This window comes from Aphelocoma coerulescens, chromosome 29, assembly GCF_041296385.1.
Source record: "Aphelocoma coerulescens isolate FSJ_1873_10779 chromosome 29, UR_Acoe_1.0, whole genome shotgun sequence".
Classification (NCBI taxonomy): Eukaryota; Metazoa; Chordata; class Aves; order Passeriformes; family Corvidae; genus Aphelocoma; species Aphelocoma coerulescens.
In genome coordinates, this window is record NC_091042.1 from 1,681,798 (window position 1) to 1,700,700 (window position 18,903).

Below are 18,903 nucleotides of genomic sequence, written 5' to 3' on the forward strand. Positions count from 1 at the left end.
CTGGGGACTCATGGGGGTGGATGTCACTGAGGGCAGGTAGGGACCTGCCTCAGCCTGGCAGACAGAGATGGACGGATGGATGGATGGACATGGCTGGATGTGGATGGACACGGCTGGACAGCAGCATCTTTGCCCACAGCATCTCCGAGGGTCCCCCAGGATGGAGCAGGGGCTCATGCGGGTGGATTAAAAGGTCCCAGGTCAGCAGCGGCGCTGGGGGGGGGAGGCTGAGGCCGGGCCAGATCCCACCCTGGGTGCGGCAGTGCTGGTAATCCCCCCAAGAGGATTAGGGGAAACTTTTATTCCCTGTTTCAGGGCTAATCCCTGGGCTGGTGGGGCTCAGCGAGGGAGGCCAGGCCCTGTGCCACTGCTGGGGGTCTGGGGTCACATCCTGCCCCTCCCAGCCCCTCGCACCCCCATGGCCACATTCCACCCCTGCAAGCCCTTTCTGCCCTCCTGGCCCCATCCTGCCCCTCCGCTCCCTTTGGGACCTCATCCTGCTCCCCCTGCCGCCCCTTCCAGCCTTGACTCTGTTCCCAGCACCCCACAGCCACCAAAAGTGGGATGAACTGGGGGTCACCCCACACTGAAGTGGGGCTGGTGATGTGGGGGGGCTCCCAATTCCTCCCAAAAGCAGATCCCCCCTCTCCTTAATCCCACAGCTTTAATAACAGCACTGCAAAGCCCTGCCAAATGTCTGCTCCCTGCACATCTGTGTGCCCCCTCCTCGCCCCCCACCCCGGGACACAGGAGCTCTGGCCTGGGGAGGCTCCTCAGGCTCCTGGGCTGCCTCTGTGCCCCCACCACGCTCCCCCAAATCAGGCAGTGGCCGTGTAAAAGACTCCATATATTTCACATGTACAAAAAGTCACTGTGGGGGGAGGGCCAGGGGGGTCCTGGGGCGGGGGGCACCATCCTGCCCCTCTCCCGGCACCCCCCAGCCTGGCTTTGGTCCCTTTTTTTTGGCACTTAGTGTTCACATCAGTGGTCAAAGTGTCGAGCGCGGGGTGGGGGGGTCCCCGTGGTCCCTGTAGTGGGGGTGGGGGCTCTGAGGCAGTGAGCCCCCCGGGGACAAGGGGACCCCGATGGGGAGGGGGCACCCCACGGGTCAGCTCCTGATGCTGGGGCTCCACCACAGATGGATTTGGCCTCTGCCTTGGGTGGGCAGGGGGTGGTCTGGGTGCAGGGTCTCCCCAGGCACAGGGATGTCACCCGTGAGGATGGTGGCACGAGGACATTTTGGCCCTGTCCCCACATGGTGCCAGGGCAGGACGGAGCCTCTCTGGGCACCTGGGGGGCAGAGGGGGGTGAGGAGGGGAAACTGAGGCAGCCCCAGTCCTCCCCTGCCCCCTGGTCGGGCTCCTCAGCCTTGCTCGGCTACAGGCGGATCCACCTTCGGGCTGTGGGATGGAAGGGACAGTCAGGGACAGAGCCAGCGACACCTGGCCTGGCCTGAGGGGGGCCCAGGTGACCCCCCCAGAGCACAGGCAGCACAGGGTGAGTCCTCCAGGCACTGGGCTGGGACCCAGTAATGCACTGGGAACCCCACTCTGGGCTCCAGTAGTGCACTGGGACCCTACCCTGGGATCCAGTTTTGCCCTAGGATCCTGCCCTGGAACCCAGCAGTGTACTGGGACCTTGTACTGGGACCCAGTAGTGTGCTGGGATGCCAGCCTAGGATCCAGTATTGTGCTGGGATCCCATCTTGGGACCCACTGGGATCTTGCCCTGGGATCCGGTGATGCACTAAGACCCCACTCTGGGATCCAATATTGCAGTGGGATCTGTGCTGGAATCCAGCCTTGCTCCAGGATCCAGTGCTGGGATCCTGTGCTGGGTACCAGCATTGAACTGGAATCCTGTGCCAGGACCCAGCCTTGCACCGGGATCCTCGACTGGGATCCAGTGCCAGGACTCTGTGCAGGGTAGCAACGTTTCACTGGGATCCAGTGCCAGGACCCAGCCTTGCACCCAGCCTTATGCTGGGATCCAGCCTTGCACCAGGATCCTGTGCTGGGATCCAGTGCTGGGACCCAGCCTTACACCAGGATCCACTGCTGGGAGCCAGCCTTGAACCAGGATCCAGTGCTGAGACTCAGCGTTGCAGTAGGATCCTGTGCCGGGATCCAGCTTTGTGCTGGGATCCAGCCTTGCACTGGGATCTTGTGCCGGGATCCAGCTTTGGGCTGGGATCCAGCCTTGCACTGGGATCTTGTGCTGGGATCCAGTGCTGGGATCCAGCCTTGCACTGGGATCTTGTGCCAGGATCCAGCGCTGGGATCCAGCCTTGCACTGGGATCTTGTGCTGGGATCCAGTGCTGGGATCCAGCCTTGCACTGGGATCTTGTGCCAGGATCCTGTGCTGGGATCCAGCCTTGCACCGGGATTTTGTGCTGGGATCCAGTACTGGGATCCAGCCTTGCACTGGGATCTTGTGCCAGGATCCTGTGCTGGGATCCAGCCTTGCACCGGGATTTTGTGCTGGGATCCAGTACTGGGATCCAGCCTTGCACCGGGATCTTGTGCTGGGATCCAGCGCTGGGATCCAGCCTTGCACCGGGATCTTGTGCTGGGATCCAGTGCTGGGATCCAGCCTTGCATTAAGATCCTGCCCCGATCCAAAGGACCGGAGCACACCAGACACCCTGGGGTGACAACATGCAGGGAGGGGACGTGCAGAAGGGGGCATGCAGGGTCAGGGGGAACCCAGGGGGATCCAGGTGGGATCCAAGGGGATCCAGGCATGCAGGTGGTACCTGGGGTCTTAACAGCTGGACTCGTCGTGGTGGGACGGGTCGCAGAAGAAGCGGGAGCCCCGCTTGGCCGTGCGGGCAGTGAAGGGGACGCTCTTCAGCGCTGCGGGGGTACGGGCAGGGAACGGGGGGGACAGGGACACGTCAGCCCCCGTGGCTGGCGGGGCCAGGGCAGGGGGCCAGGGGCCAGGGGGGCCGTACCGGTGATGATGTCCTCGATGGTGCCATCCTTGCCCTCGTACATGGGCCGGTGGTCCTTGGCCTGGCGCCGCCGCAGCTCCGCGATCAGCTCCTGCTGCTGCCACTTGTTCCGCTGCAAGTGGGGCAGGGATTAGGGGCACAGGTGTTCCCTCTGTGCCCCCTACTGCCCAGCCCGCCCCGTGCCTGCCTCCACTAACCTTCTCCTGCTTTTTAGCCTCCTGTGCCAGCAGCTTCTCTCGCATCACCTCCTCCTGCTTCTTCCGTGTCTCGTTTTCCTGCTCCGCGTCCTGCCAGGGCACGCAGGTGGGGAGTGTCAGCTTTCCCCCCCCGTGGTGTGACCCACGGACCGTGCGTCCCCTCCCGGCCCCACCTCACCTTGTAAGAGTGGATGAACCGCACAAAGACTGGGAAGAAGACGGACGGGGGGGTCGTCTTGGGGCTTTCGCCAAAATACCGCACCACGGTGTTGTAGGCGTCCTGGCACAGGAGCGGTGGTCAGGGACGGGCAGTGTCCGGCACGGGGGGAGTGCAAGGCATGGCGGGCATCACACGTGAGCAAAGCAGGGCAGGAGCGCACAAGAAGTGTGCAGAGCAAGGGGTGTGTGACAAGGAATGCACGGGGAGCGTGCAGAGAAAGGGCAGGAGCGCACCAGGAGTGTGCAAAGCAAGGTGTGGATGACAAGGAATGCACAAGGATCGTGCACAACAAGGTGTGGATGAGCTGATGTGCACAAGGAGCGTGCAAGGCAAGGAGTGGAACCAGAAGTGCAAGAGGAGCACGCAGAGCAAGGTGGATGAGCAGATGTGCACAGGGAGCGTGCAGAGCAAGGTGTGGATGAGCAGATGTGCACAGGGAGCGTGCAGAGCAAGGTGTGGATGAGCAGATGTGCACAGGGAGTGTGCAGAGCAAGGTGTGGATGAGCAGATGTGCACAGGGAATGTGCAAAGCAAGGTGTGGATGAGCAGATGTGCACAGGGAGTGTGCAAAGCAAGGTGTGGATGAGCAGATGTGCACAGGGAGCGTGCAGAGCAAGGTGTGGATGAGCAGATGTGCACAGGGTGTGCAAAGCAAGGTGTGGATGAGCAGGTCTGCACAAAGACTGCACAGAGCAAGGTGTGGATGAACAGAAGTGCACAAGGAGCGTGCAAAGCAAGGTGTGGATGAGCAGATGTGCACAGGGAGCATGCAGAGCAAGGTGTGGATGAGCAGATGTGCACAGGGTGTGCAAAGCAAGGTGTGGATGAGCAGGTCTGCACAAAGACTGCACAGAGCAAGGTGTGGATGACAAGGAATGACATGGAGCGTGCAAAGGAGTGCAAGAGGAGCATGCGGAGCAAAGTGTGGATGACCAGATGTGCACGGGGAGTGTGCAGAGCAAGGAGTGGGACCAGATGTGCACAAGGAATGTGCAGAGCAAGGTGTGGATGACCAGATGTGCACAAGGAATGTGCAGAGCAAGGAGTGGGACCAGATGTGCACAAGGAATGTGCAAAGCAAGGTGTGGATGACCAGATGTGCACAGGGACCATGCAAGGCAAGGTGTGGATGACCAGCCGTGCACGGGGAGCGTGCAGAGCAAGGTGTGGCTGCGCAGGTGTGCCCGTGGCCCGTGCCAGGCCGGGTGTGGGCCACCCTCACCTCGGCCGTGCGGGCGTCGCGCTGCAGCCGCTCGAGCTGCCCCTCGCTGCCGCCCAGGAAGCCGCGCAGCACCGCGCTCTCGTGCTGCCCACACTCGCGCCGCAGCAGCTCCATCCCCCGGCCCAGCTCCTTCACGTCCAGCAACACGTTCTCCAGGGACACTGCAGGGACACGGGGCGGGTCAGGGGCTGCATGGGGGTGGGAGAGTGAGGTGGGGCCGTGGGCACAGGTTATGGGGCACCTGCCGCAGCCTTCTCCACAAAGTGCAGCTCCTGCCAGAAGGTCGCCAGCTCTGGGTACTTCTCCCGCACCGTCAGCGCGATGAAGTGCAGCAGCGTCATCTTCCTGTCTGTCGACTTGGTGTCCAGGAGCTGCAGGAGGATTTGGGGAAGGGGTCAGTGCTGTGGGATGGGAGCCCCGGGGTCCCAGGGAGCCGGGGAAGGGCTGCCCACCAGGTCCAGGCTCTGCAATTTGAAGCCGTAGACTGCACCGCGTTTGCTGCTGTTCATGTAGTTGCCCAATGCCAAGATGATCTGCAGGGGCAAAGCAGCGGGGGTGGAGGGTCAGGAGGGAGCGAGACCCCCACAGGATCCCCCTCACCCAGCTACAGTGAGGTGGGAGTCCAGGACCCCCACCCGGCCCATCCTCACATCCCCACCTCCAACATGTGCTTCAGCTTCTGGGACGACTTGACAGAGGCCGAGGCTGCGATGATGGCGTTGAGCTGCTGCAGGGGGACAGGATGGGGGGGCTCAGCCGGGCCTCGGGGTGCAGGGACCCCCCTGGCGTGTCCAGTATCCCCCTCCCCAACTCCGTACCGGCGTCAGCATCTGGATGTTCTCGGCGAAGTTGCCGAGGAAGGCCATGATGGCCATGCGCTGCGGCAGCCGCTCCACCTTGCTGAACTGCAGCATGAACCGGTCCTCGTCCGCCAGCTCCTCCAGCGGCTTCCGCTCGCGCTCGTACTGCCGCAGCGCCTTGGCCTCCGCCTCCGTGGGCAGGAACCGCATCAGGCACTCCACAAAGTCCACCGGCAGCGTTGCCAGGTCAAACCTGCCCCGCACCGCAACGTTGGGGAGCGGCTCCCCAACGTTCAAACCCTGGATCCCAGCCTGGCTCCTTGCAACCTGCTTGGCCACCCTGAACCTCAGCCAGACCCCCTGCACGCTGCCTGAACCTCTGTTCCCTGCCTGGACCTCCTGAACCCCAAGCAGACCGCGTGCCCCCCAACAAGCACCCCAACAAGCCCTTCTGCATCGTGTCTGGCTCCCCTGTACCCCTATGGACCCCCCCTTTCCCCTGGCCAGACCCCCTGCAGCCCAACAAGCCCCCCTGCATTCTAGAAAGTCTCTCTGCACCCTGCCTGGCACCCCTGAACCCCAAACAACTCCCGCTGCACCTCTGCCAAGACCCCCTGTACTCTGCCTAGGTCCCCTGAACCCCAAGCATTCACTCTGCCCCCCCAGCCGAACCATCTGCACCCGACCCAGCCCTCTCAAACCCTGCCTGTCCCTCCTGCATCCCAACCAGGCCTGCCACACTCTGCCTGCGCCCTCTGAACCCCAACAAGCCCCCCTGCACCCCACCAGTGCCCCTGTACCCTGCCTGGCCCCCCTGAACCCCAACCAGACCATTTGCCCCCCAGCCAAACCTCCCACAACCCAGCCAATCCCCATTAACCTTGCCTGGTTCCTCTGCACCCCAACGGGCTCCCCTGCATCCCAACTGTTCCCACTGTACCCCAGCCAAGGCCCTGAAACCTCCGCACCCCATCCACACACCCCTGAGCCACTAGAACCTCAGCCAGATCACCTGTCCCAGTCCTCTGCACTTTGCCTGGCCCCCTGCACCCCCACCAGCACCCTTGAACCCTGTCTGCCCCCTGCACCCTATTCCTGACCCTCCCTGCCCCATTCCTGGCCCCCTTGCCCCCCTCCAGCTCCCCTGCAGCCCCACCAGACCCTGTCCCCCAGCCCCCCTGTCCCCCCGGCGCGGGGCCATACATGTGGATGGCCCGGCAGATCTCGTCGGCGCTGCGCCCGGCCTTGCGCAGGGTGATGGCCAAGTTCTTGGCACGGTTGGCCTCCAGCAGGGTCACCTTGGTGGCCACTTTCTGCGCCGCCTTGCTCTTGGCACACACCAGGTCCAGCGCCGGGCCCTGCGCCTTGGTCTTGAACAGCTCCTCGAAGCGCTCCAGGTCCAGGTCCTGGGGGGATGAGGAGGGTCAGAAGTGGGGGTGGGGGTGCCCAGCAGTGGGGAGGGGCTCCTGGGCTCACCTCCAGCACACGCTCGTCATCCAGCTCGCTGAACACCGTCCCGCTGATCTGGCTGGGCTTCAGCGCCGTCCAGTTGAACACAGGCAACCGGAATTTGGTCTTGATGGGCTTCTTGATCCGGATGGCTGCCGGCGAGGTGGGAGCCAGCTCAGCACCCCCGGGGCATGGGGACATGTCCTGTGCCCACCGTGAGCCACCCCAGCCTGGTGTCACCATCCCCTGGGCCACCCCATCCCCATCCCCGAGTGGGTGTTCCTTGGGGATTGCAACCCCAACACCCTGGTGCCTGCAACCCATCCCTGTCCCTGTCCCACAGTTCCCATGTCCTCCCTGCCTGCACAGTCCCTACACCATCCCCATGGTCCCCACATCCTTCCTTGTCCCCTGTCTCTGTCCCCACCGTCCCTGCACTGTCCCAGTCCCCATGTCCTCCCTGTTCCCTGTCCTCACAGGCTCCACATCCTCCCTGGCCTCTATCCCCATCCCTGCGGTCCCCACACCCTCCCTGTCCCCATCCCATGGTCCCCCCTCATCCCCACTGTCATGTGGAGGCACAGGACCTGTCCCCACATACCTGAGAGCCCGACAGTGAGGGCGATGGAGGGTGAAGCCCCGGGCAGCGGCGGGGCCGGGGGGCACTTCCCTGCGAAGCCATCAGAGGGTGAGACCCCAGTTCTGGGGACCACCCAGCCTCGGGAGTGGCCCAGCACCAGGAACCTCCCTGTTTGGGAGCCCTCCCACCCAGGGCACAGCTCAGCTCGGAGATGCCCCCGTTTTGGGGTGCCCCGGGGGCTTCCCCTCCTCACCTGGGAGCGGGGGCGCGGGGGGCGGCAGCGGGGGAGGCGGGGGGGGCGGGGGGGGCGCAGCCTCCACCGGGGGCAGGGCCGGGAGCCGCAGGGTCTCCTCCAAGGGCTCGGGCGGGGGAGGTGGCTCGGCGCTGGGCAGCGGGGGCGGCTCGGAGCCGTAGTGCCGCCGGAAAGCCTCGTCCTTCTCCTTGATCATCCTGCGCAGCGTGTGCACCTGGTGGCTCGTGTGCTCGTAGGTCTCCTGGGGACAGCGAGCGTCAGGCCGGGGGGGTCGGGACCCTTCCCCGCTCCCTACAGCTCCTACGGCCCCCACAACGCACCTTGACCACCTCCAGCTCCTTCTCTCGCTGCAGCAGCTGCTTCTCCAGTTCCGCCACCCGCATCATGTTCTCGTTCTCCAGGTCCAGCAGCTTCTCCGTTAGCTGGGGAGGGGGACACGGCTGTGACAGCAGCTCAGGGACCCCCCCGGAGTCACCGCTGATCTCCCCGGGACCCAGCAAGGAACATCCCTGCATCCCCCTGTGCTCACATACGTGGGACAGGTGCTCCTCCAGCTCCTCCACCTTCTCCAGGGCCACGTTCTTGGTCTCGGCATCCTCCAGCAGCCCCCCCACGTCGAAGACATTGTCCAGGTACGCCTGGATCTGCACCTGCAGCTTCTCGCTCTCCGTGTGCCTCGACTTCTGTGGGCACGAAGGCGGCGTCAAGGATGGGGGAGCCCCCTGGCACAGCTCCCCTGACCCTCGACCCCCCCGTACCTGCAGGAACTCCTCCAGCCCCAGTTTGGTGAACTCATACTGGAGATGGACGCGGAAGTTCATGTCCTCCACCGAGTGCACCACGATGTTGATGAACTGCATGCAGGCCACCTGCAGGCAGGGCTGGCGTCACTGGGAGCTCTCCTGCCCCCCAGAGACCCTCCTCCTCACCCAGGACAGGGTGTCCCCACCATGAAGTCGATGCTGCTGTCCTCATTGCGGAAGTATTCCATCAGCCGCTCAAAGCGGTGCTTCTCCTTGCACACCTGAGCAGGCAGAAACGGGGTTAACCTGGCGTGGCCCCCCCAGCCACTGACTCCCCCCATCTCCTGGACTTCACTTCACTAATCCCAGTCTGGTCCTGGTGCTCCCAGACCCCCTATTCCTCATCCTTCCTCATCCCTCCATCCCCTTCACTCCAGACTCCCCATCCCAGCCTTCTTCTGGGGTTTCCCCTCATCTCACATTGGTCCTGGGGTCCCCAGTGACCCTATCCCAGTCTGGACCTGGGGTCCTCCCTTCCTCCATTCCCAGGGTCCTGTTCCCCAATCCCAGCCTGACTCTGGTGCTCCTGTTCCCCCCATTTGGGGCTGTTCCTGTCTCCCCCCTGATCCCCCCCAATCCCAGTCTGGTCCTGTGTCCCCTCGTTCCCGCCCCCCAGCCCGGACCTGCAGTTCCCACTCCCCTCGTACCTCCTTGAAGTTGTCGAAGGCAGCGAGGATGATCTCGTGGCCGCCCCTCACCAGGCAGACAGCCGCCAGCAGCTCCAGCACCAGAGCCTTCATCCTGGGCACAGCGTCACCATCAGCATCGGCGACACCCCCAGCCAGCCCCAGGACCCCTGTCCCACCCTGCCAGACCCTCCCTTACCTCGGGTTCTTGTTGTTGAGGCTCAGGGCGATCTCATTGACAGCGTGCGGGTGAGACATGACCAGGTTGAAGCCGTACTGTGGGGACGGAGCAGGGACAGCATCAGCCGCGGTGGCAGCGGTGACAGCAGTGTCCCCACCGCAGGGTGACAGTACCTGGTAGTTCATGATGGCCCGAAGACACATGATGCAGAGGTGGACATCATCCTTCTGGCTCACCAGGCGTGAGTTCTTCAGCGCCCTGCGGCTGGGCAGTGTCCCATAGCTGCAGGACACGGCACACAGTGAGCGGGACCGTCCCCCACCGGTGCTGCACCGCCAGCGCTCACCCGGGTGGGAACCAAGGGACAGTGTGGGGACAGCAGGGATTTCGGAGGGGCAAAGGCAGAGAGAAGCGGTCGGAGGGCGAGAGGGACAGAGTCTGCAGACGCGGCACTGGGCTGGCCCCGGACAGCCAGTACTTACCCGGCGGGCGGGAGAGCGGCGAGGTGGGCACGGAGGAGAGAGAGAGAGAGCACAGCCAGAGAGGGGGACCCCGGCCCTGGAAGCAGAGACGGGGTGCATTACCCCGGGGCGCGGGGGCAGAGCCAGAGCAGGGGTGAGCGGAGCCGTGGTGGGCAGAGGACAGGCAGGACGGCGATGGCCAGACAGTGACGGCAGCGCCGGGGCTGCACGGGCTGGCAGGGCGGACACGGCGCGCGAGGCAGGACAGGACGCAGCACGCGTGGCACGCGCCACAGCAGAGCCACGCCAAGGGCGAGGCACAGCCTGAGCTCCGGGCACTGCATTTGTGACACGCAGCTGAGGTGCGTGGCACAGGACAGGGCGGTGTGTGGCACCGGGCACGATTGTACAAGCCACGGCAGGACGGTGCTTGGCACGGCACACACCATGGCACACACACCACGGCACGCCGGCACACACCACGGCACGCAGCACAGCAGGCAGCAAGCGGCAGCGCCGTGGCCAGCAGAGCCCTGAAGCAGGACGTACCCCCATGGCAGGACGTCCCCCCACAGTGGGACATCCCCTGGGCACGTACCGTAGGGCGGTCTGGCGGGCAGAGCGGGCCAGGCTGCTGGCGAAGGGGGCGGGCAGGGCGCTGGGGTGCTGCAGATCCTCGATGGACCTGCTCCAGGCACGCAGCTTCTCCAGTGCGCCATCCTCGCCGCCATCCAGGCCCTCAAAATCCAACCTGGTGGGGGGACACGCGCGCAGCAGGAGGCACACGGCTTTGGCAAGGGGGCACACGGCTTTGGCAAGGGGGCACACGGCTCCAGCACAGATGCAAGCACTGAGGCAGGTGGCGAGAGGGCAGTGGCGGGGTGGGGAGAGGCACGAGGGTGGCTCTGGCATCCCCAAAGCAGGCAGGAAGGGTTTGAAAATCCCGCGTCCCTCAGAAGCCCAGTGCAGACAGGTCCCTGCCGTAGGGGTGATAAGGGACCGAGCAGTATCAGGCGTCAGCAGCAGGGAGCTGCCACAGCGACCAGGAGCCTCCACATTCCCCAAGGACTCCCTGGGCCCCCCCTCACCCCAATGACCCCCCGACCCCACTCACATGACGGCGCACTGGGCGAAGGACAGGTAGTTCACCAGCACGTCCAGCCCCTTGTTCTCATCATTGAGGAACTCCCGCACCCACCTGCGGCACCAGGGACCCGTCAGAGCCCGCAGGAGTTGGGGATCCCCCCGACACAACCCCCTCCACCACGGAGACCCCTGTCCTGGCACGGGGACGGTGGGGGGATGGTGGGGGCACCCCGGGGTTGCCCTGGTGGTTGCAGCCCCTCTGCTATCGCTGGTGCCAGCGCCAGCACGGGGTTATCTGAGGAGTGCAGGGCAGGGAGGGCTCGGTGTGGACGGGAAACGGAGGTGGCTGCTGAAGCTGCACCCCCACCCTGGGAACCGCGCGGGGGAATTCGGAGGGGATTCGGGCTGCCCCGACCCCCGGGAGGGTGTTGGGGTGCACTTGTGAGGTGCTGTGCTCGGGGGCAACGAGGGGGGCAAGCGGGGTGGGGGTGCACGGAGTGGGGTGCGCGGGGTGGGGGGTTCACCCAGGAGCATTGGGAGCACCGGGGGTCCCCACGCCTGCCCACAGCCGTGCGTCAGGGAGCCACGGGGGCCGCGGCCGCCCCTTTCCTGCCGCCGCCAGCCCCTCGCCTCAGCCCGTTTCCTGTCTCCGGCTGCTGCTATTTTGGGTCCGTGGGCAGGGACGAGCGGGGCCGGCGGCGGGGAACAGCCGGCACGTGCACGAGCCGGCCCGGGCACGACCGAGCCGGCCCGGGAACGACCGTGCCACCGGGCACCCGCCGCTGATGTCCCCAACACCCCCGGCACGGCTCCGTCCCACCCGACGCCCTGCGCAGCCCCGGGGCATCCCGGTGCGGGTCGGGGTGTCACCGGCTCGGGGATGGTGCCGACCGAGCCCTCCGGTTGGTCGGGAGGAGCCGGCCAGGATCTGGCCGCGCTGCCTCGTTCAGGGCGTCATCGCCGGCCATCCGCACCGGCATCCGCCCCCGGGACCTGCCCGCGGGCCGGGGCAGGAACCGGCCCAGTTCCTGCAGCGCCTCCGGCTTCCCCTGCAGCTGTGTGGGGCTGGTGACAGGACCCCACCGCCCCCCCGGGACCCCACACCCCATCCGGAACTCCGCACCCCACTCTGCGGCCCTGCAGCCCTGGACTGGACTCCACAACCCCCCCCCCCGCGACCCCATAACCCCCCCCGGGACCCCACACTCACCCGATGTGGTTCGTCCTCAGGCTGATCTCCAGCTCGCGCAGCACCTTGGTCGACTCCTGCACCCTCCTCCTGAACTTCTGGGGGCAGAGCGAGGCTGAGCCGTGCTCCCCCAGAACCCCCAAACCCCCTAAGGCTCCCCCAAACCCTCCCCCCAGCCCCTCACCTTCCGTGTGACACCTGGCTCCAGGAAGCTGCGCAGCTTCTGGATGTAGGCGTGAGGGGGACTCTTCACCTGGAACCGCTCCTGAGGGGGACAGAAGGGTGTTGGTGACACTGGGACAGCAGCACAGTGTCCCCCCCACCCCGATCCCCCTGGACCACTCACCTGGTCACAGATGAGGTCCCACTTCTTCTCGTTGTCGTACTGGCGCAGGAGCCGGGCTTTGTCTGGGGGCAGGTTCATGGAACTCTGGGGACGGAGGGGGGAGTGTCACCCTGGGGGACATGGGGACAGTGCCCCCCAAGGGGCACCCAGACCCATGGCACAGCCTGGGTCCCCCCAAAAAGCACCCCCAGCACAGCCAGGGTCCCCTCTAAGGGCACCCTGACCCATGACATAGCCAGGGTAGCTGGCACCAGGATGCACCAACAGGTACAGATGTGGCACAGGGACAGCAGTGCCACTGGGGCCACTTGCCAGCCGCCAGCAGCACCAAATCTGCCCATCCCTGACGCATCCTTCCTGTCTGCACCCGCTTCCGCGCGACAAACCGCAGCCTCCGCTCCCGACCGCGGCACGAGGCCAGGCACCGGTGCCAGCTCACCAGGACACCGGACATGAGGGCCGGCACTGGGACACTGGGCACAAGTCCCAGCACAGGTGTCTGCTCACCCGGACACCGGGCACAAGGCCAGGCTCTGGTGCTGGCCCGTCGGGTCACTGGGAAGAGCCATGGGGGGACCCCAGGATCCTCTGCGCGGGGTGTGGCACAGGACAAATGGGGTGCCACAGTGGGCACCAGGGATGCCAGAGGGTCATGGGACTGGGACTGCTCTGGTGGGGCAGTGCCACCCCAGTGAGAGATGCCAGCCCAGGTGGGTGGTGCCATCGTGCTGGGTGATGCCACCCTGGTGGGAGATGCCAGCCCAGCACATGATGCCACCCTAGTGGGAATGCCACCCCAGTGACGCAGCTCCGGGCAGCCCCGCTATCAGGAGCCGGTCACCAGCGCTGCTCCACCCACCCCATGTCAGCTAAAGTTAGCCCTCCCCTGCTCATCCCGATCCCACGGAGCCGCAGGAAACCGGGACAGAGCCTGGGCGAGGCCGAGCACCCCTGGGTGGGGGTCCCGCTGGACCCGCAGATTCCCACGAGACTGACCACCGGCACGGGGCCGCTAAAACTGCCCCCAAAAGGGGCACCATCCCCTTCCCAAAGCACTGCGGTTATTCCCCCGTGGCCACCAGTAAAATCCCGGGCCCCCCTGGGAATGGAGGCGGAAAGGACACACAGAGACCCCGGGTGGGGTCGAGGGGCACCCGCGGGGGGCTTTGAAGCTCAGCCGCCCGTCCCGGCGTTCCCGCCGCTCCGTTTCCTGCCTTTGTGGTGGGAGCGCGGCCGCTCCCGGCCGGGCACTTCCTCCGCCGTCGGCCCCACTGGGAGCCCCCATGGCTGTCCCGGGGCTGAATACCTCCGGGAAACGGTGCTACCGGGCCTGGAGCCCGCCCCGGGGCTGAGGGGCTCCGGGGCGGATCCTCGCCTGCGGGGGCTGCCGGAGCTCTATCACATGATGGAATATTTTCCACCCCCGGCAGCAGCCGGGACGGCACCGGGCGCCGCCGACGGCCGCGGGGACATTTGGAGGGGGGGGGGAGTGGCTAGTGCCATCACCCTGCAAACTGGTCCCCCCGGCACCGGTGTCGCCCGGCAGGACGTGTCCCCCCCGCCACAGGCCCCGCGGAGACCGGCGGCCGCATCCGCCCCGCGTGGGATGCGGGACGGGCAGCGCCGCCGCGGGCGGGAGCCGCTCGTCACCGGCGGGACGCGCCCACGCCGGGGGTGCCGGTGCCCCCCGTTGCCCCTGATCTCGGCTTCCAGAGCCCCGTGGGACCACTCCCGGCATTTCCTGCCCGGCTGCGGCTTCCGCTGGCGGCGGCTCCCACCGGGATGGCGGGGCCGGTTGCCGGGGGGCACCGGTGTCACCCAGCCATGGTGTCGTCCCCCTCCCCCCCCCCCAAAACAAAGCCGGCCCCGCGGTGGGGCCACTGGGACGGCTCGTGGGCGACCCAAGCGCCGGTGGGACACCTCGGCGGTGTTGGTGGTCCCAGCGGCACCGGGGGCACTGCTGAGCCACGTCCCTGGGCCGCGGTGGCACCGGGGTAGCCACCGCCCCGGCTGTGACAGCGGACCTGGGACCGCGCAGAGCACTCGCGCCCACCGGGAACCACTGCATCCACCGGGAACCGCCGCACCCAGAGGGGAATCCCAGCCCTGCGGTCCCCCGCACCCACGGAGAAACACAACTCCAGCCCCGCGCGCTGCCCCGACGGGACTTTCCCGGCTCACAAAGTTCCCGGGCCTCAGGAGCCCCCGCGGTGGCACCGGGAGTGGCGTCACCCCCCGAGGCTGTCCCGGGTGGGGTGTTCCCCGCGGCCCCGCGGCCACTGCCCATCCCCCGGGGCACCGGCGCTCCCCGCCCGCCCCCGGTGGCTCCGGGCGGCGGTGCCGTCCCGGCGGTGCTCGGTGCCCGCCAACTGGACCGGGAGAGCGCATCGGGAGGAGTCCCGGGAAGGGATGAACCGGGGGCGGCGGGGCTCAGCGGGAACAGGGACGGAGCGAACAGGCGAAGCGCACCGGGAGGGCACACGGAGGGAACGGACGGTGAGCACCGGGAGCTGGGGAGCGCGGCGGGGGTCGGTCTCTCACCAGCACCAGGGCGAAGCGCTCCTCCAGCTCGCCGGGCTCCGGCATCGGCATCTTGCCCGGGGCGAACAGTCCGGGCCCCCCCGGGGCCGCCGCCGTTCCCGGCCCCCGGGGCAGCGCCTCCCCGTCCGCGCTCTCCACGTTCCCCATCCCCGGCCCAGGCACCGGGGGGCGGCGGGGGAGGCTCAGCCCGTCGTGTCCGGCGCTGCCACCGCCTCCCGGGCCCGCCCCGCCCGCCCCGCCCGGGCCCGCCCCGGCGCTGCACTTCCGCGGCGGCGCCACCGGAGGGCGCGCAAAGGCCGGCAGCGAGCGGCTCTCTCCGATTGGCCGGAGAGGACCCCCACGGACCAATCAGCGCCGCGCTCGCGCGCGGGGGCGGGCGCTGCTCGCCCAACGGCGGCGCTCGGGCGCGGCCCGGGACGTGACGGCGGCTCGAGACGAGCCCCGCCCCCCGCGCTGACGAGAGCCAATGGGATGGCGCGGAAGGCGGGACTAGGAGGGGGTTCAGCCAATGAGCGGCGGGGGCGTGGCGCAGAGCTCGCGGCCTGGCACGGACGGCGGACGCGGCGCAGGTGCGGGCGGGGGGCGCGGGCGGGGCGGGCCCGGGGCAGCCCCGGGGGAGCCCCGGGGGTCCCAGGGCGGCTGCGGACCCCGGGAAATCCCACAACACCCCCCAGAACGCGCCCCGAGCGGACCGCGGCGGTCCCGCCCCCACCAGGCCCCGTGGCGGGGGGGGTGGGGGGGGGGGGGCGGCGCGCACGGGTTCGGCCCCGGGGGTCTCCGCCCGGTTCTAACGGGAAGATCGGGGGGGATCGGGGCGGTGGAGGGGGGGGGGAAGCGCCGGGGCAGAGCCGGGGAGGGGTGCAGGAAGCAGCGGGTAAAGGTCGCTTGGAGCTGACCGGCGAAAGCGGCGCTGGGGGCGGGGAGGGCGGCTCGGGGTCCGGCCGGCCCGGGACCGGCACTCACCGGGCCCTGCCCAGTGGAACCGGCTGTCACTGGGACCCGAGGGGTGTCACCGCCGGCGGGGGCTGTCACGCCCCTGTCACACACACCCCCGCCGCCACACCCCGGCGGGGACTGTCCCCATGGCCGCACCTCCTCCCTTGCCTTGCCCTCTGACCTGGGGCTGCCCCAGGGCCTCGTGGCACCAGCCCAGGGGTGACACCGGTCCAGTGCCACCCCATGCCACTGTCCCAGTGCTGGGTTGTGACCTGTGCACCCCTGGGCCGTGCTGGTGTGGCAGAATGAGGCCCCTCTCCGAGACCCTCCCCTCTGCCGCGGCAGCTGCTGGAAGCCCCCGTCCCCCGGCAGGCCCTGTTTGGTCCCCTCCATCCCTCGGGGACGAGTGGCTCGTGCCACTGGCTGGGCAGGTCGGGCTCTGGCAGGTGCCAGAGGGGACAGAGCCGGCCGAGCCGGCTGGACGAGGACAAGGAGGAGGGCGAGGAAGAGGAGAAGGAGGAGGAGGCCATGCCGGGAGCCTCCCGCTGCCAGAGCCACCTCTGGGGACGTCATTACGGGCACTAATAGTCACCTGGCACAAAGACGTTTCCAGCTGCCGGCAGCGCTCCCACAGCACCGGGCACTCTTCAGGGGCTCCCCCGGCCTCACAACAGCCCCATTGCGGGATCCCCGAGGGCCGCCCTGGCCTTGCAACAGCCCTGCAACACCCCGGGGGCCCCCCTGGCCTTGCAACAGCCAGCAGTGCTTGCACCAGCTGGACAAGGAAGGCTCTGGAGCCCCGGCAGCTCCCAGCTCCTGCCGCTCGCTCCGCAGCTCCTGGGCTCCCACCCGGCTCCTGGGGGAAGTTTGGGAGCTTTGGGTAGGCTCCAGATCCTTCCTGACCCCGCTTCCCCTCACAGCTTGCACCCCTGTGGAGCGGCCGTGGGCCCATCCCAGCCTGGCACCATGAACGTCTTCGACCGGAGCATTAACTTTGATGCCCTCTTCAAGTTCTCCCACATGTGAGTGACACACAGGCAGGGCGGGGGGCTTGGGGGGTTGCGCCAGCCCTCCCTGACCCCCTCACCACCCCCTCCCTGCCCACAGCTCGGCCTCCACCCAGGAGCACCTGAAGAGGGTCTATGGCAGCTTCGCCATCTGCATGTTTGTGGCGGCTGCAGGCGCCTACATCAACGTGGTGACCCAGCTGTTCCAGGTGAGGGGCCTTTGAAGGGTCACAGGTGGCACCCCAAGCCCTGCACCACCCAGGTGAGGCAATGCCCAGCCCTCATCTGTCTCTTCACTCTCCCAGTTCGGGCTCCTGACTGGCCTGGGCGCGCTGGGGCTGATGGTTTGGCTCACGGCCACCCCGCACAGCCGCGAGACCGAGCAGAAGCGGCTGGGGATGCTGGTTGGCTTCGCCTTCCTCACGGGTAGGTGGGCACCACAACTACCCCCCACATCCCACAGGACCCCAAATCCTGCAGAGAGGCCGGATGGAGCCCCCAGAATGGCTCTGGTGACACTCAGTTCTGTCCTTCCAGGCATCAACCTGGGACCCCTCCTGCAAATGTGCATCTCCATCAACCCCAGGTAGGAGATGCTCCCCCAGACTCCGTCCCCCACCTCCAGCTGCCACACAGATCCTGTTCCCCACCCCCAGCTACCCCCCAAGCCCTGCTGATGCCCCCCAGCTGCCCCCAAAACCCTCTGACCACCTCTTTCCCCTCCCAGCATCATCCCTACTGCCTTCCTGGGCACTGCCACCATCTTCGCCTGCTTCTCACTGAGCGCCCTGTACGCCCGGCGCCGCAGCTACCTCTACCTAGGAGGTGAGAGGGGCTTTGGGGAGGACTCTCAGGGGGCTGGGGGCTCCCCAGACCTGGCCCTCACTCCCTGCCCTCGCCCTGCAGGTTTCCTGCTCTCCGGCCTCACCCTGATGCTCCTCTCCTCCCTGGTGAATGCCTTCGTGAGATCCACCTGGCTCTTCACGGTGAGTCCCCTTCCACCTGCTGGGACCCCGCTGAGGACGGACGGACAGACAGACAGGTGGCACCAGCAGGGGACTGTCCCCACCTCATGCCCCTCTCTCCCCTGCAGGCCAACCTGTACGTGGCACTGATGATCATGTGCGGCTTCGTGCTCTTCGACACGCAGCTCATCATTGAGAAGGCGGAGAGCGGCGACAAGGATTACATCTGGTGGGTGCTGGGGACACAGGGGGGGGTGACACAGGGGGCAGGGTGGCCTACCCTGAGCATCCATCCCTCCCTCTCTCCCTCCCTCCCTCCCCCAGGCACTGCGTTGATCTCTTCCTCGACTTCGTGAACATCTTCCGGGAGCTCCTGATGATCCTGGGCATGTCCGAGGTAGGTGAGAGTCCCCGGGCAGGGCAGGGGGACAGAGGGATGGAGCCCACGGTGACCGTGGCCACCTTTTCCTCTTGCAGAACAAGAAGAAGGAGAAGAAGTGAAGCGGCTCTGGGCCGAGGTGGAGCCACCCCTGTGTCCCCATGTCCCCTCCCGTCCCTCTCTGTCATTAAAGGGGCTGCGCTTTGCTGCCGAGGAAGCAGCCAGAAGCTTTCGCACCTCGTGGGTTTTTCTCTCGTTCAGCTTTTTTTTTTTTTTTTTTTTTTTAATTATAAACCAGTCAATTTGTGGATCCTGCTGGAATTTGGCTCCCCCTGGTTTTCCCCCCAGCCTGTGGCCCTTGGAGTGGTCACCCACTTGTCCTCTTTCCTCCGAGGTTTGTCCCCAGCCCCACCGGCACCCGGGGTGTTACCCTTCCCCGGGAGGCTGTAAAGCCCCAAACCAGCCCCCGGGGGGTCATTGGTGCGACCCCCCCCTCAGCCAAAACTCATTGGTGGAGCCTCCCCTTGAGCACCAGTGCCAAGAAACGAACGTGTGCTGGGAGGGGGCCGCGGGGACATCGCATTCCCAGCGCTCCCAGTCCCGCCACCTCCGCTCTTTGTACACCGGGATGATTCAATAAATCGCTCAGACTCCAAACTCTCGTCCCCCTCTTTCCATCCCCCGCGTCCGTCCGTCCATCCCTCCATC

At 66.8% G+C, this 18,903-nt stretch overlaps 2 protein-coding genes across 5 annotated transcripts; one reads left to right on the forward strand and one right to left on the reverse strand.

Moving 5' to 3' along the window:
- Nucleotides 1–839: 839 nt before the first annotated feature.
- Nucleotides 840–15,062, reverse strand: FMNL3 (formin like 3). 3 transcript variants are annotated; one of them, XM_068997772.1, is made up of 27 exons: nt 14,909–15,062; nt 12,368–12,451; nt 12,206–12,286; nt 12,043–12,119; nt 10,861–10,944; nt 10,345–10,497; nt 9,459–9,567; nt 9,304–9,380; nt 9,126–9,219; nt 8,625–8,699; nt 8,434–8,544; nt 8,209–8,358; nt 7,996–8,097; nt 7,676–7,916; nt 7,444–7,512; nt 6,870–6,994; nt 6,597–6,799; nt 5,412–5,646; nt 5,252–5,320; nt 5,046–5,126; nt 4,835–4,964; nt 4,594–4,754; nt 3,330–3,431; nt 3,152–3,241; nt 2,955–3,066; nt 2,757–2,856; nt 840–1,400 (listed from the first exon to the last, which is right to left on the reverse strand). In XM_068997772.1, exons 1-26 carry the CDS (start codon nt 15,053–15,055, stop codon nt 2,765–2,767), a joined length of 3,054 nt encoding a protein of 1,017 aa, XP_068853873.1. In that variant the 5' UTR covers nt 15,056–15,062; the 3' UTR covers nt 840–1,400; nt 2,757–2,764. The 3 variants fall into 3 exon arrangements, with proteins under 3 accessions (XP_068853873.1, XP_068853876.1, XP_068853874.1); XM_068997775.1 differs by lacking the exon at nt 10,345–10,497; XM_068997773.1 differs by lacking the exon at nt 2,757–2,856.
- A 331-nt stretch (nt 15,063–15,393) lies between these two features.
- On the forward strand, nt 15,394–18,852 carry TMBIM6 (transmembrane BAX inhibitor motif containing 6). 2 transcript variants are annotated; one of them, XM_068997806.1, is made up of 11 exons: nt 15,394–15,477; nt 16,765–16,866; nt 16,952–17,060; nt 17,157–17,277; nt 17,389–17,437; nt 17,579–17,676; nt 17,758–17,837; nt 17,945–18,045; nt 18,141–18,213; nt 18,294–18,334; nt 18,494–18,852. In XM_068997806.1, the coding sequence occupies exons 2-10, from the start codon at nt 16,811–16,813 to the stop codon at nt 18,315–18,317; spliced, it is 711 nt and encodes a 236-aa protein (XP_068853907.1). In that variant the 5' UTR covers nt 15,394–15,477; nt 16,765–16,810; the 3' UTR covers nt 18,318–18,334; nt 18,494–18,852. The 2 variants fall into 2 exon arrangements, with proteins under 2 accessions (XP_068853907.1, XP_068853906.1); XM_068997805.1 differs by having other exon boundaries at nt 18,294–18,852.
- Nucleotides 18,853–18,903: the final 51 nt, after the last annotated feature.

Excerpts from the sequence above, each read along its gene's own strand:
- TMBIM6 (XM_068997805.1), top strand. The coding sequence starts at position 16,811 with ATGAACGTCTTCGACCGGAGCATTAACTTTGATGCCCTCTTCAAGTTC. Across the intron at positions 17,061-17,156 it reads TGGTGACCCAGCTGTTCCAG|TTCGGGCTCCTGACTGGCCT; the intron begins GTGAGGGGCCTT and ends TCACTCTCCCAG. Across the intron at positions 17,278-17,388 it reads TGGCTTCGCCTTCCTCACGG|GCATCAACCTGGGACCCCTC; the intron begins GTAGGTGGGCAC and ends CTGTCCTTCCAG.
- FMNL3 (XM_068997772.1), bottom strand. The coding sequence starts at position 15,055 with ATGGGGAACGTGGAGAGCGCGGACGGGGAGGCGCTGCCCCGGGGGCCG. Across the intron at positions 9,568-10,344 it reads GCCCGCCAGACCGCCCTACG|CTATGGGACACTGCCCAGCC; the intron begins GTACGTGCCCAG and ends CGTGTCCTGCAG. Across the intron at positions 3,432-4,593 it reads GCGACGCCCGCACGGCCGAG|GACGCCTACAACACCGTGGT; the intron begins GTGAGGGTGGCC and ends CTCCTGTGCCAG.